A 15,110-nucleotide genomic window follows, 5' to 3' on the forward strand; every position below is an offset into this window, starting at 1 on the left:
CAATTACTCAAAGAGATAATGAGGTTGACAATCTCTAGTTTTATTAAGAAAAAAAATGAAGCTGTCATAACCAAAAATTTCAGTTTTCCTCAGCCATAAAACTAGGAACCAGCAAGTGGGCCTGTGTCCTGACTCAGAGATGGAAGAGACATGAAGACTAACTAGATCAAACTCCCCTCCAGGCAGGAATTCCCTGAACCAAATCCCACTGGACAGCCTATACCACAGTTATGCATCTCTTACTATTTTTAAATTCTTTCTATTGAACCCAAATCTATAATGCTTTCTATTTTTTTTTTAATTAAATTTCTTGGTCGCGTCACGTGGCATGCAAGATCTTAGTTCCCCGACCAGGGATGGAACCCATGCCCCCTGCAGTGGAAGTGCAGGGTCTTAACCACTGGACCACCAGGGAAGTCACGTGCTTTCTATTTTTTAAAAAAACCATTTATTGACCTATTTTTATGTTTAGCAAGATTTCTTTTGCATTCTCTTATCTTGAACCCAGATGAGAAGTCCTTTCTCCAACATATTAAGACACCAAGGGCTAAAATTATTTGCATGTCCAAAGTCTTCATTTATTTGTCAGGAAGCACACCCTCGTACACACTGCTGCTCCACATTTTCAAAAGATTCATTCAAAGAAACTGTTTCTGGAAGACTGCCTGAGCAGCTCAGCTCTAAAGGTCCCCTGTATGAGGCCCCATCACCAGAGCAGCGGGCCTCGTGGCTTTGCTCCCCTGGTATCATGGTTTCTACCAAACTATACTGTGGGGTCATGCCACAGACCGCCACTGAGCGATGTTAGGAGAAACAAGCCACAACACTGCTGCTATTCTGATGTAGGAATGTTTTCAAATTGTTCATATTACACAACATTCTCTTTATGAAGACCCACCAGAGAAATTTTTTCCAGCCTCAATATGTGGTATAATTTTTTTCCTCATACAACTGTTTTTTTCTTTGTAAATTCTGCAATTGATCACATTTTCCTGGTGAGCTGTGAGGAAGCTCAGAAACAAATCTGTAACCCGTTCCTAATAAATCTTATTTTTCCTTTCCTTATTTTTTCCTGTGCCAAAATATCCTCATTTACATATTTCGTTCTATTTTATTCAATGTTTTTGTAAGGCACCTTAAATTCCTTACGTAACATGCATACGCACACATATGCATACATTACTTGACTTTATAGTGCAAAAGATCATTATAGACTATGTGTTATCTTAGCACAGTAGCTCCTTTTGATGTTAACTCCCTATTCCTTGCAGTCTGAAAGCTGGGCTTGATCCCCCTACTTCTTAGCTATGGTAACCCCAAATTTTCCATGTGCAATCACTCTTCTACTCCCCAGGGAAATGCAAGGGCATAGGGAACACTGAAAAACTGTAGAGAACAGTATATGAGGATTACACACCTTCCTTTCTACCCTGTGGTCAGATATTTTATACGTATATCCATAACCCCCCATCACTGCTGTGTACTCATCTAACCACTGCCTAAGTTAGAACTGGTTTTAGCTATAATATACAGGTATTATGCTCTTTTCTGAACAAATTAATTTTTCCAGAAGGACTTCTGGATACAGAAGCAAAACATTACAGGATAATTTGCACTCAGGTGCTAGAAGACCTAAGCTTCAGACAACAGGTACCGCAATTACTAGGCAGGGCCCTCAGTCAGTCGACTTACCAAGAACAGCCTAAGGAAAAGGGGCTCTTTCAGGTGCCTCTGCTGGAAAGAGGGGCTAGGGCAGAACAAACTTGTCAGAAAAAAAGACACTGGTCAAACTCAAAGTCCACCTGTCTTGTCATGAGTGCTCACTCTAGTGACAGGAGAGAATGGAATGTGACAGGGGGCGGGGATCCTGAAGAATGTATTTGGACTATACCCTCTCATAGCATCTTTTCGAAGTCAAGAGTCCAATTTTTCTCACCTTTTTTAGTTAATTCTTCAATTTTATGGATACAACTGCTCAATTCTTTCTGGAGTCGCTGAACTTCCAGCAGGCTTTTGTGTCCACATAGGCTTTTGTGGTCACCTATCCTGGCATGTGGCTGAAGTCCTGGATCACGAGTGGGTGGCGAGTTTGGCATGGTGAGGTCTGACTGTCCTGGATGAGATGTGTACAGGTATACCTTGGCACCTGAGCTGGAAATTTCTACTTTGGATGGCTGGTTGCTGCCGTGACAGACTTCCCGACTCTTTGATTCCTTCCTTTCCACTCTATGGTCAGATATTTTATGGTTAGACTGTCCACATTTCTGAAGGATTTGGGGCTGACTTCTGAGATGGTGTTCTTTTATATGTTCTTCAAGTTGTCTTCGTTTTACATCTCTTTTGGCTAGATGGACGGCATAGCTAAGTCTCTCTTCTGATATGACAGAAAATGAAACAGAACTGCCCAGGTCAGGACCGTCTCTAAAACCTGAATCTCTACAATGGTATGACTCATTGTATGAGTGCTTTAGTTTTTCAATTCTAATTCCATGTGGGCAAGAATATTGGATTGCCAAGTTGCTTGAATGTGTAGGAACATTCCTATTAAACTGCAGCTGGTTCTTCAAAAAAAAAAAATAAAAGCAAGCACACATTAGAAAAAGAACATATTGCATAGTTAGTATATGTCTATAATCAAGTTTCTAACATTTCACCCACACAATTATTAGTGCTAAGAGGTATTTTCCTGTTGTACTGATAGAATCAGCTACTCTCACACACCCTTGAGTTAACCACACACCCCTGGTTCTATCCTACCATCACCCAGTCCCCAGTATTATACTTCTGGTTTACTAGCAGCATACTAGAATCCTCCTCACAAAGTCAACTCAGAAAGCTTCAAACAGACCCAGTAAGTTCCTCAACTCCCCAGTGATGGACTTCTGCCCTGTATCAAAATGTCAGTTTCCAGCAAGTGATCAGTACAATTCATTATGAGTATTCCTGAAAATTGCTCCACAGATGCACCACACAGAACCTAAGCCACTGACAATACTCTTCCTGAGATTTTTCATCTGGTGGTTAGACCACATCTCTTATCCTACACCTAAGTGCATCTTGCTCTAAACAGTCCACTTCACCTTCTTATGCAAGTTTAAGTGTTTGTTAGTTATAATCATGATAGACACAGGTTTTGTTTTTCACTTAACAAACATAGGCATGTTTCCATACTCCCACAGTTTTCATTATTTTTCACAGTTGCACTTTCCAAAATCCAATGAATGGCCTTTTCATGCTTAACCTAACTATAACCTTATTATTAAACAGTTAGATTGTTTCAGCTTTTCCACTAATAGAAATATTACTTCAATTAATAGTCCCATGCATTTAGTTTTTTTCTCTTTTTAAATTATTTCCTTAGGATAAATGATCTGTTCTGCAATTACTAGGTCAAAGGGAGCAAACAATTCTGTGGCTTTGGACCTGTCCATGGCAGGTAAATAGCACTAGGAGAATCCGTGCATGCAAACCCAGTGCAGCCTGTGCTGTGATGCCTTATTCTTGAGACGGCCTCCCCAACTCTCACAGCACACACAAGAACATGTGTTTATACAATCATGTGTATAAAGAGTTATTTTAAACTAACCCAGTGTGATAAAACTTCAGGAAAGTATTTTAGGGAAAAAAAGTAGAGATGAGAGAGAAAAAAAATAATTACCATCTGAAAGGTGCACAGAATGAGGAACAATACTTGGAACTTATGGCCTTATTGGAGAAATCTTCCCCCAAAGTAAAAATAACCTAAAATACCTAGGGGATTTCATATAAGTACTAGAAAAAAAAAAATGAAAGAATGAATTCCTCTTTAACCTGGGTGTAGGGAAAGGCTTTTCTAACTGTGACTCAAAATCCATATGCAATAAAAGAGTGATAATTTTTACTACATTAAAATAAAAAAATTTAAAACAATTTCTGTTTTTTATGGTTTAAAAACACCATAAACAAAGTCAAAGAACTGAAAAACTGGAAGAAAAATATTTGTAAATTGAGATGAAAAAAGACCAAAACTCAGTAGAAAATGGTGAAAACACATAACAGACAACTAACAACAACAAAAAAAGAAACACGGCCCTTAAATATATGAAAAGTTCGTCAAGTTCATAAAAACACAAATTAAAACTACACTGAGACAGCAACAGATCAGCAAAAATTAAGAGATATACCAACACATGCTGTTGGCAAGACTGGGAAAACAGGCCTTCTCACAGGATGCTGGTGAGAGCACAACCCTCAGAGACGGGACTCCGGCAACAGCAAACAAAACCACACATGTGTTTGCCTTTTGACCCAGCAGTCTCACTTCCAGGAATTTATCCTGAAGATACACCCCCAACAATACAGATGCACAGGGTTACTCACTGCTCTACTGTAACTGCCAAGTATTGGAATTGACCTAAATGCCTATGTAGAAGCATGTCTCAAACTGTGCTATATCCTGGATTTCCTTGGTGGCGCAGTGGTTAAGAATCCGCCTGCCATTGCAGGGGACACGAGTCCGAGCGCTGGTCCAGGAAGATACCACATGTCGCAGAGCAACTAGGCCTGTGTGCCACAACTACTGAGCCTGTGCTCTAGAGCCCTCAAGCCACAACTACTGAGTCCGTGTGCCACAACTACTGAAGCCCACGTGCCTAGAGCCCGTGCTCCCCAACAAGAGAAGCCACTGCAATGAGAAGCCTGTGTACCGCAACGAAGAGTAGCTCCCACTCACTGCAACTAAAAGCCCACACTCAGCAACGAAGACCCAACGTAGACATGAATAAAGAAAGAAAGAAAGAAAAGAAAACAAAAGAAACTATGCTACATCCACACAGAGGAGTACTATGAAGATGTTAAGAAGAATGAGGAAGATATGTATGAACTCATGCAGAGGGATTTCTCAGATATGCTGTTCAGTGAAAAGAGCAAAGTGCAAAAAAGAGTATCTGTAATACTCCACCCTTCAAAAAAGGGGAGAAGTACTTCATGAGAAAGCACATACACATCTGATCATTTGTGCAGAAAGAAACAAAGGGAAGAAAAATCAGAGAATAATAAGATTAGGTATCTACAGGGTGTGGGTAGAAATTGGGTGGAAAGGATAGAGGGAATGGGGGGGCGGTAATACTTCACTGAATGTCCCTTTTTGCACACGTTTGTTTGGAACCACATTAATGTTTCCCATGTACTAGAGAGACAGGAAGGAAAAGAAGAAGGGAGGGAGAAAGGGAGGAAGATAATAAATAAAATTCATACGGATGAAGGAAAACCCTAAAAATAAATACTAACAGAAACCAATGAACCAAAATGAAGTTCAAACGACTAACATAACCACACGAAAAAGTGGAGGTTTAAAAAAAAAAAAATCAACCCAATTAACTTTTGAACATAGCATTTGGACTATATGCCCTCAGGCTAAAGACAAAAAGTTCTCTAAACAAATACTGAACTCTAATTTGTAGGGTTCTTTTTTTGCAGAGGCATGGATTGCAATTCTCAAACAGTTTTGTACATTCTAGGATTGAGCAAATGAGTACGCATACTGTGGATAACTGGAGACTGGTTTCACATTGTTGAATACGGGAGTTACAAATGGGAAGTGTTAGATTGGACTGGAGATACCTGTGTGAACTCATGGGTTTAATATAGACAGATAGGTAGATAGACAAACAGAAACACGGAAAGGGAGGAAAGAATGGAGTAAGACAGAGGAGGGGAGAAGGAAGGAGGAAGTGCAGATCTGCATACAAATGTGTGTACAGGCACACAAGTATATATATCTATTTCCCAATTATGTCCTCTAGGAGGGCATATAAGAGAAACACTGACATCCAAGAACCAATGAGCACATCTAGTACCCGGATACTGATTCCTAAAATCCATTCTCCACCAAAGGGATGAAGTCTCCTTTGATAAATGGCTGATTCTAGGGCTGGGACAGGGGAAAATTATGCTGAGCCTGGAGTATCTTTTTATAGCAAAAAGTGGTCGAAGATTGATGGAAACGTGAAAGGGACACTAGAATCAGCTTGAAGTGACTCTCATTTCACTGGCCAAATCAGAGACCCTTTTTTTTTTTTTTTGCGGTACACGGGCCTCTCTCTGTTGTGGCCTCTCCCGTTGCGGAGCACAGGCTCTGGACACGCAGGCTCAGCGGCCATGGCTCACGGGCCCAGCCGCTCTGCGGCATGTGGGATTTTCCCGGACCGGGTCATGAACCCGTGTCCCCTGCATCGGCAGGCGGACTCTCAACCACTGCGCCACCAGGGAGGCCCCAGAGACAATTTGAATATCATACTGAATTAAGTAACACTCTCAAAGTCTGCTCTGATATAAATAAATAAATAAGTCACCACCACATCATAATACAAAATTGATTCAGGCAAAAATCATCCATGAGCTCTTTTCCGGTTATCGCGGCGCGAGGGGCCATAAGCAGCAAAGTCTCCCGAGACTCCCTCTACGAGGTGGTGCAGGAAGTCCTGCACGAGAACCAGCGCAAACGCGGTAAGTTTTTGGAGACGGTGGAGCTTCAGATCAGCCTGAAGAACTATGACTCTCAGAAGGACAAACGCTTCTCAGGCACCGTCAGGCTTAAGTCCACTCCCCACCCCAAGTTTTCTGTATGTGTTCTGGGGGACCAGCAGCACTGTGATAAGGCCAAGGCTGTGGATATCCCCCCCGTGGACACTGAGGCCCTGAAGAAACTCAGCAAGAATAAGAAACTGGTCAAGAAGCTGGCCAAGAAGTATGATGCCTTTTTGGCTTCAGAATCTATGATCAAGCAGATCCCACAAATCCTGGGCCCAGGCCTGAATAAGGCTGGCAAGCTCCCTTCCTTGCTGACCCACAATGAGAACATGGTGGCCAAGTTGATGAAGTGAAGTCTGCAATCAAGTTCCAGATGAAGAAGGTGCTGTGTCTGGCGGTGGCTGCTGGCCACATGAAAATGACAGATGATGAGCCTGCGTACAACATCCACTTAGCTGTCAGCTTCCTGGTGTCGTTGCTCAGGAAAAACTGGCAGAACGTTCGGGCTTTGGCAGAACGTTCGGGCTTTGTACATTCAGAGCACCATGAGCAAGCCCCAGCGCCTGTACTAAGGCACAGCTTAATAAACCATACTCCCACCATTAAAAAAAAAAATCATCAGTGAATGCTAAACTAGCAAATGAAGTTTGGGGAATAAAAGGATATTAACATAGTCTCAAAGACAGATACTTCCAATTACAAAAGGCAAAAGAGTAACTTTACAATGGAAAACTTGGCAGACACCACCTTAATCAAATAATTAAAGTTAACATTGTCAGTAATGGGACTAAATCGACAGCGTGTACCTCCTGATATGATGCACTGAGAAGAACTCAGCATCACCTCGGTGGTTTTCCCACCGCAAGTGCATAACCTGAACGTAATTATAAGAAAATTTCAGACAAACCCAAAATGAGAGGAAATCCTCAAATAACAAGCCTGTAGTTTTCAAAAATGTCAATGTTATGAAATACAAAGACTCAAAAATCGTTCAGATTAAAGGAAACTAAAGAAACATGACAACAAAACTCATGATCTTAGATTTTCTTTCACTATGAAGGACATTATCGGAACAACTAACAAAATCTCAGTGAGGTCTGTAGATTACATGATAGCATCATTTGATGTTAATTTCCTGATTTTGATCACTGTACCATGATTATACAAGCAAAAGTACTTAGGGGCAAAAGGGCATCATGTTTGTAACTTACTCTTAACCAGTTTAGAAGTGTGTGTGTGTGTGTGTGTGTGTGTGTGTGTGTGTGTGTGTGTGTGTGTGTGTGTGTGTGTGTGTGTGTGTGTGTGTAGTGAGACAGAGAGAGAGAAAAAAAAGGAAGGAGGGAGAGAGAGAGGGAGGGAAAATGTAATAAAAATGCTAACATTTGGGGAATCTGGGAGAAGAGTATCCAGGAATTCTGCGTACTATTCTTGCAGCTTTTCTGTCAGTCTGAAATTATGTCAAAATTTTAAAAAAGTTTTTCTTTGAGATATTACTATACCCCCACCAGAATGGTATAATTAAAAAATATATAGAATTAAAAAACACCAGCAAATGCTGGCAAAGATGTGGAGCAACTGGAGCTCTCATTCATTACTGGTAGGAAAATAAAATGGTACAACCCCTTTGGAAAAAGGTCTGTTGGTTTGTTAAAAAACTAAACATACACCTACCCTATGACCCAGCAATTTTACTTCCAGGTATTTACCCAAGAGAAATGAAAACATGTTTACAAGAATGTACAAGAATGTTCATAGCAGCTTCATTCATAGTGACCCAAACAGCCCAGGTGTCCATCAATTGGAGAATGAATAAACAGTGGTACACATTTACTATGGAACACTACTCAGTATTCAAAAGTAACAAACTACTGATACATGCAGCAAGGTGGATGAATCTCAGAAATATTACACCAAATCTCAGAAACATCATACCCAGTGAAAGAAGCCTCACACAAAAGAGTACACAGTATATGACTCTGCTTACATGAAGCTCTAGAACAAACAAAGCTAATCTATGTTGAAAAAAATCAGAATAGTGGTTGCCTGTGGAGGGCCGGGGTGGGACTGACTAGGAAGGGGCACGAGAGAACTTTCTGGGGTAATGTAAATGATCTGTATCTTGATAGTGGTATTATACATGGGTTATACATGTGTATACACATGTGTATACACTTGTCAAAACTCAGCAAATGTGACAAGATGTATACATTTCAGTGTATTTGTTGCAGATGTAAAATGTACATCAAAAGAAAAAAATGGTAAACAAAGGATGAATTCTAGGGGACTTCCCTGGTGGTCCAGTGGTTAAGACTTTGCCTTCCAATGCAGGGGGTGCAGGTTCAATCCCTGGTCAGGGAGCTAAGATCCCACATGCCTCGGGCCGAAAAACCAAAGCACAGAACAGAAGCAATATTGTAACAAATTCAATACAGACCATTTAAAAATGATCCACATCAAAAAAAAAAAAATCTTTAAAAAAGTATGAATTCTAGTGTATGATACGCATGCTCAAGTACTCAGGGTACTCAGAGTCTGCAATTTATTTATTTATTTTATTTTTATTTTATTTATTTATTTTTGGCTGTGTTGGGTGTTCGTTGCTGCACGCGGGCTTTCTCTAGCTGTGGCAAGCGGGAGCTACTCTTCGTTGCAGTGTGCAGGCTTCTCGTTGCGGTGGCTTCTCTTGTTGAGAAGCACGGGCTCTAGGCATGTGGGCTTCAGTAGTTGTGGCACGCGGGCTCAGTAGTTGTGGCTCACGGGCTCTAGAGTGCAGGCTCAGTAGTTGTGGCGCACAGGCTTAGTTGCTCCGTGGCATGCGGCATCTTCCTGGACCGGGGCTGAACCCATGTCCTCTGCCTTGGCAGGCAGATTCTTATCCACTGTGCCACCAGGGAAGCCCCTGAAATTTATTTTGATCTGAGTCCAAAAGTATGAGGGATTGATGAATGGATTCTAGAGGGATGGATTGAAGGATAGATATGCAATGGAACAAACACATGAAATAGTAATGGAATCTACAGGTTCACTGTAAAATTCTGTTTGTTGTATGTTTGAAGATTTGCATAAATACAATGCTGGGAGAAAAGACATTTTGGGGACAACGGGGTGAAGCTGAATAAAGACTGGTTCTTAGATAATATTAGGGAATTATTTTTTGTCCATTTTCTTAGGTGTGATAATGGTTAAATCTAAAAGGTGATTTAAAACGTGTTCATTGCCCTTTTCTTTGTCTGAAATGTTTCGTAACAAAACTCTGAAGAGAAAAATAGAACGAAACTACCTGGGTCTGAAGTTTCCTGGGGTCACTCCTCCCATCCAGTTGGACACTAGATGCTAGATGAACACAGGTTGAGGCTGGTCTGCCTGATCCCATCATGTCAGAAAGTGTAGTACAATAGTGAAAGCTCAGTTATCAGCCAACAGTTCTCTCCTAAAATCATTGCCTAAAATAAAAGAAAGTACTTTCAGACCAACTGTATTCAAACGAAAGGAAAGAGTAAGTAAAACACAGTGCCATGCTCATATAACAATATTGTAGTAGCCCCCAGCCACCTCATACTACAGAGTGAATGCTTAAGGACAGGTATACGACAGTTTCTTCCACTTACTAAAGCAACTACACTTTTGAAATTCTACCTTCCAAGCGAATAGGGGACACACTAGCTTAATGACTATCTCTTGAGCCCTTTTCATTCCAAATTTCACATCTCAAAGGTCACCAAAAACAGAGCTCTGCTACAGTAAACAAGCACTTTCCCGCAAGGAAGTTTTACGGATATACAGCCTACATTAATAAATCCTAACTACTAACCAAAAAGCAGTACACTTCACTCTTCTAGGTAGCTCAAAAGGACATAACTCTGAATGACTCTAAGTAAACCTGTGGCATCGGACTACCTAGACTGACGCCAGGAACTGCCATTAACTAGCTGAATGACCTCTGTACATCTTCAATTTCCCCCAAACTCCCCCCACCCTATATTCACATACAGTGTCTAACAGATAAGAGCGTTTTGTAAACTACACACGCATCAGTGCCTCTCCCTATTCTGAATGCCTCCTTATAGACACTACTGCCCCTGCACTCACACACTTGCTCATGTCGTTATTTACCTATTTCACAGGTATCTGTCTCATCTTCCCAGCTAGACAAGGTTCCTGGAGGGTTAGGGCCTTGTCTTGCTCTTCTCTGAGATTCCCCACAACAGTGCTTTGAGCATAGTGGACAATTTAACTCAACACTTGTCGAATTAAGCAGATTTTCCATAAACTGACTAGTGTTAACTGCATGGGGGAGCTTGCCCTCTCAAAGAATCCCATAGGAACTCAACTGGGAAATTCAGGTTTTTTTAAAGATCCCTAATTTAAGCTTTTGAATAAACTCAAGGATTGTAGACTGGATTTGCTTAAAGACTGACACATCTGTAGAAATATAAAGATTCCTTATTTCTAAGGCTGTAGAGACATGATCAAAAGCGGAGATGGGAGGAAGCACCCGAGTGAGGCAATCCCAACTGGCTTGACATCACCACAGTCCAGGGGCCGGAGCCGCAGAATGAAGGAGCCTGCAGAATTGGGGCCTGGGCATCTGTGGCTTGTACGTGGTCAGTACTTTCCCCCTGGATGCCAAAGGCCTAACAGTCCATTCTCCAACAGGAAGAAACTAGGTGATCCCCACAGTTCCAGGATACCTCGAGTGATCTACACACACACACAAGCACATACACACACAAAGTCCAGGGACACCCACCCCGAACCGTTCCCCTTATACAAAGTCCTGGGACACCCCTCTCCTTGCAACCTGTCCCTTTCCCATTGCGCCAGAAAACCTCCCAATGTGTTATCCCATATACGATGAGGCATCTCCAGGAAGTATCTGTCTCCCCCATCCTGAGACACCCTTACGGCCTGTGCCTTCATCCATAACCCAGGACAAATCTCCCCCCAACCTGTTCCCTCCCAAAGAGCCCCAGGGTCCCCCAACTTGTTCCCTATATATACTACTGGAATGCACCCCTCAATCTGTCCTCCCCCTCACAATTTTCTCCCAAATTGTTCCCCCTCCCTCTGATTCTAGACCCTCCTGCAGCCTGTCTCCTCCCACCCTGCTGTGCATGATCTCTCAAGTGGCCAATGCCTGTCTCCTCCCTTGAAACCGGGGGCACTTCCTCGGCTTCATTCACCCCCCAAGCCGTGCCTGTCCTGGACACCCCTGGCACGTTCTCAGAGTCCGGTTCTTCCCCCGCAGACCTTGGGCAGCTCCATAACCTGGTCCCACGCCCACAGGTGTAAGACACGCCCCCCGGCAGCCCCAGGACACTTCTACCTCCTGTCTCCCACCTTGGAGCCCCGGGGCCCTCTGTGGACGGCCTCCTCCTCGCCATGAAGCTGGAGACAGCCGTACTGGGATCTTCTCCTGCAGACCCAGTCACCCACACTGCGGCAGGCCGGCGCCCCGCCGTGGGAACTCCTACAGCTGCAAGCACCCCCAAAGACAGAGGTACCCTCACAGCCCCAGGGACAGCTCCATCGGCTCTCCTTCTCCATAGGCCTGCAATGCCTTCAGAGTCAGTCTCCCCGTTCCCAGGTCCTGAAGCCCTGGCAGCAGTGGGCACCTCAGTCGCCTGTCTCCTTCTCCATACCCCTGAGCCACTCCCAGAGCTGGCATCACCCACCAGCGGTCCAGGGGCCCCAGCAGCTGTGGACACCCCTGCGGTCAGAAGTACTCCCGCAGTCTGTCCCCTCCCTGGCAAGCGTGAGAAACCCCCAAGGCCAGTCTCCACCCCCAGGGGACCAGGTACCCGAGAAGCCATGGGCACCTCAGCAGCCACAGGAACCCTAGCACTCTGTCTCCTTCCCCATGATCCTGGGGAAGCCTCACAACCAGTATCCTCTCCCACAGACCACAGCTCCTGGGGAGCCATAGGTACCCCTGAAGCCAAGGGTATCCTGGTAGTACAAACCTCTCCCCACAGGTTCAAGTCATCCCTGGAGCCGCCTTCCTGACACACAGAGCCAGACACCCACACAGCGGCAGGCACCCTGGCAGGTACGCTTCCAGACCCAGACGTACACACAGCTGCGGGCGCCCCTGCTGGGGCACTCCTGTGCTTGGACACACCTGCTGCCTCTGGCGACCCCACTGCCTCAGACAGCCCCGCGGCCTGTCTTCTCATGCAGAGACATGAGGCATCCCCACAGCCAGCCTCCTGATCCACAGACCCGGGTCCCCCTAAAGCTGCAGGCACCGGAGCCTCTTGCCCCCCCAGAGCCCGCCTCCTTTCCCACAAACTCAAGACATTCCCACCGCAGGTCTCCTCCCCGACAGCCCCCGTCACTGCATCAGCCGGGGGCGCCCCCAGAGCCTGCTGCCTAGCCCACAGGCCTGGGACACCACCGCCGATGGTCCATTCTCCCACGGCTCCCGCTACCATCGGAGCCTGGGACACCCTCACAGGCTGTTCCGTTCCCCACAGACCCCAGACACTCCCACAGCCTGTCTCTGGCCCCGGAGTCCTAGGTACTCCCATAGCCTGTCCTATGTCCCACAGGCCTGGAGCGCCCCCAGGACCTGCCTCCTGCTCATCAGGACCAGACACCTCTGCAGGCTGTGCAGCTTCCCGGGACCCGAAGTCGCCCCCAGAGCCTGTCTCCACCCACACAGCCTGCCCCGTCTCCCCGAATCCTGGCTCACCCCGACATCTCGTTCCTGCTCCAGTCGCACAAGGCACCCCTATGGGCTGTCCCGTGCCCCACAGGCCAGGGAGACGTCCGGCGTCTGTCTCCTCCACGGCTTGTCTCCTCCGCCACGCGGCTGGGGCACCCACAGAGGGAGTTTCCTCCCGCGCAGCTCTGGGCACCCCTGCGGTCCGCCCCCTTCCCCCTAAGCCTGGGGTATCCCCACACACAGGCGCCTGCGCTGCCTGCTCCCTCCCCCGCAGACCTGGAGCAGCCCTGCCGCCTGGCTCTCCCTCCACAGCTCTGGGTACCTCCACAGCCTCAGGCCACCCCACAGTGGCCCCGGGAACCCCCCCAGTCGACCCTTTTCCCCAAGAGCCCGGGGCAACCCCATAGCCTATCCCCTCCACGGGCCCAGGCACCGCCACGGCTTGTCTTCTCCCCCGCGGGTGTGGGGCAATCCCAGAACTTGCCTCCAGAGCCCCAGGCACAGCCACAGGTGGCATCCTCACAGCCTGGCCTTGCCCACACCAATCTGAGGCCCTCTCACAGCCTGCCCCTAGGTCCGGAGCTATGGCTACTCCTGCGGCCCGGGGGACTGGCCTGGCCTGTCCTTTCACCCATGGTCCGGTGAGACCACCACAGCTGGTCTCTACCCACGAAGCCCGGCCAGGAACCCCCCTTTCAACCGGCCCTTCTCCTGCAGACACGGGATGGAGCTCGACTCTGCTTCCTTCCCCACATCCTGAAGCTGCCCTCATAGCCTGCACCTTCAACCACAGTTCCAGAATGCTCTCATGCCCCGTAGATCCCGGACGACCTTTTCTCTCACAGCCTCGGGGGCTCCTATAAGCCGTCTCCTCCTCCTCCCCAGTGCCAGTCACCCACACAGAGCCGACAGGCCCCACCACCTGGGGTTCCCCCACTGCCCCGTTCACCCACACAGTCCCAAGGTCCCTTGCTACCTCCATCGAGACTGCCGTGCCAGGTGTCCCCGCAGCCTTGTTCGCCCCGGCGGCCTGGGCTGTCCCCGCTGCAGGTCTCCTCCCCCATGGCCGCCGACAGTCCTGCAGCCTTTCCGCACTCACACAGCGCGTCTCCCGCACCGAGGACCTCGCCCGGCGCCTCCCTCCACGGCTTCGGGACGTCCCTGCACCCCGTCTCTTCTCCCACGGCCGCCGGACTCCGCGCCCGAACCTGCTGGGCCCCACGCAGCGGCCCGGCGTCTCCGCCGCTAGCTCACCCCTGCGCAGCCCCGGCAAGACTCCTGGGCCAGCCACCCCACTCATCGCTCCAGGGCGACTCCCGCCTTCCCAACGCAGCCCCGCGGCACTTTCTGTCTCAGCACCGGCTCCCAGAGCGGCTCCACACACGCACTCACACACTCAGCTCTAGCCCTCTGAGCCTTCCTCCCTCCCAGCCCCCTACCCCCGCCCAGTGCCGGACGCCCGCCCCCCGGTCCCGGGGCCCCACTAAAGCCTCGGCAGGAGAAAAGGTAATTAGGCCCGACGAGCGGCAAGATCTGCGCTGGGTCAAAGTCTCCTCTCCCGCAGATCCATGACTCCTAACGCGGCTTCCCACAATCCCCCCAGCTCTGGCCAGAGCCCACCTGGTCTGGGGCGCGGCGCGCCTACCAGAAAGCGGGCTGGGGGCCGCAACTAGGCCTCCCTTCCGGCCGCTCGCCCAGTCGCCATGGCAACGGGCGCAGGGCGGGTTGGGAGCCGTTAAGGCTCCGGAGCCACCTAAGGGTCCAGGGGCTGCGTGGCGGCAGGTTTTGCAGCCACTGCACATGGGCTGGGGCCGGGACCAGACAGGGGCAAAAGCCGGGGTTTCGGGGTGCAGTCAGCACTGAGAGACCTGAGAAAATAGAATAGAAAAACGGTGCAGAGGAGTTTTGGCCATCAGAGGCTCCCGTAGCACCT

General features: G+C 47.4%; 2 protein-coding genes and 1 pseudogene across 3 annotated transcripts in view; 1 reads left to right on the plus strand and 2 right to left on the minus strand.

The window, feature by feature from the left end:
* Window positions 1–9,912, minus strand: part of KIAA0753 — a 55,618-nt gene extending 45,706 nt beyond the window's left edge. The window contains exons 1-2 of the mRNA XM_082678851.1: window positions 9,791–9,912; window positions 1,937–2,561 (exon numbers count right to left, since the gene is read on the minus strand). Coding sequence (XP_082534977.1) covers window positions 1,937–2,561; window positions 9,791–9,886 — 721 coding nt within the window. The 5' untranslated portion in view covers window positions 9,887–9,912. The remainder of the gene's footprint in view (window positions 1–1,936; window positions 2,562–9,790) is intronic.
* Window positions 6,375–7,082, plus strand: LOC309837883 (large ribosomal subunit protein uL1-like; annotated as a pseudogene). The gene has a single exon. The product of its transcript is annotated as a large ribosomal subunit protein uL1-like (transcript).
* A 2,104-nt stretch (window positions 9,913–12,016) lies between the features above and the next one.
* Window positions 12,017–14,586, minus strand: LOC309838404 (uncharacterized protein; the record flags this gene model as incomplete). The annotated part of the gene is made up of 2 exons (XM_082679467.1): window positions 12,474–14,586; window positions 12,017–12,208 (listed from the first exon to the last, which is right to left on the minus strand). The coding sequence occupies exons 1-2, from the start codon at window positions 14,475–14,477 to the stop codon at window positions 12,017–12,019; spliced, it is 2,196 nt and encodes a 731-aa protein (XP_082535593.1). The 5' UTR covers window positions 14,478–14,586.
* Window positions 14,587–15,110: the final 524 nt, after the last annotated feature.

This window comes from Grampus griseus (assembly GCF_964374135.1).
Source record: "Grampus griseus genome assembly, chromosome: 20".
NCBI lineage: Eukaryota > Metazoa > Chordata > Mammalia > Artiodactyla > Delphinidae > Grampus > Grampus griseus.